This window comes from Plasmodium reichenowi, assembly GCF_001601855.1.
Source record: "Plasmodium reichenowi strain SY57 chromosome Unknown, whole genome shotgun sequence".
NCBI classification, from domain to species: domain Eukaryota; phylum Apicomplexa; class Aconoidasida; order Haemosporida; family Plasmodiidae; genus Plasmodium; species Plasmodium reichenowi.
The window spans coordinates 1-885 of record NW_017962421.1 but is presented as its reverse complement, the minus strand read 5'-3'; the positions used below and the strand labels follow the sequence as shown (position 1 = coordinate 885).

Here is an 885-nt window from a genome sequence, read left to right as displayed (position 1 = left end):
ATTTCAGCAGATTCTTTCTCAAATTTTTCAATAGTTCTTCTATCTATACCTCCTAATTTGTAAATAATGTGACCTGTAGTGGTTGATTTTCCACTATCGACGTGACCAATAACAACTAAGTTAATATGTGTTTTTTCCTTACCCATTTTGAACTAATTTTAATTTTTTTTTTTTTTAAATAGTTTAGTATATTAATATATATGTATATATATATATTTTTTTTTCTATTTATATTTACTTATATAAATCAGTTATATATTTATTAAATATAATATATATTATTTTATGGTATTCAAATATATTAAAATTTTTTTAAAAATATATTTAAATAAGAAAAAAACTTTTTCTTATGATATATTAATAAAAATGTAAAAATTTTTGCAAATTAAATGAAATTTTATTTCAATACAATTTTAAGAATTATAATAATATATATTTAAGAAAATTGAAGGAAAAAAAAAAAATTAAAATAAAAAAAAGAATAAAAGGAAAAAAAATAAAGATATAAAAGAATTTTTAAAATACTATTTATGACCAAGTCATTTTTTTTATATTTATATAAAGATTATAAGTTTTTCTTTGAAGCATATATTATTTTATATATATAATTATATATATATATAAATAATTATATTTTTTACATATATAAATATATAATAATATATATATATATATATATATATAAATATATATAATTTTATTTTAGTTTTATATAATTTTATTATTTTTTTTGTGCATATATAAATATTAATATATAAATATTATTCATTTATCTATATAAAGTTATATATAATTATTATATATATAACATAAAATATATAAATATTTTTTTTATTTTTATTATATATATATAATAATATATTTTTTTATTTTTTTTTTTGAATA

The 885-nt window shown here is 11.3% G+C and overlaps 1 protein-coding gene across 1 annotated transcript; it reads right to left on the bottom strand.

The window, feature by feature from the left end:
• PRSY57_0020700 (elongation factor 1-alpha) lies at positions 1–146 on the bottom strand (the record flags this gene model as incomplete). The annotated part of the gene is made up of 1 exon (XM_020114285.1): positions 1–146. A coding segment is annotated over one exon (146 nt), but the record flags the coding sequence as incomplete, so codon positions are not given.
• Between the last annotated feature and the right edge of the window lie 739 nt (positions 147–885).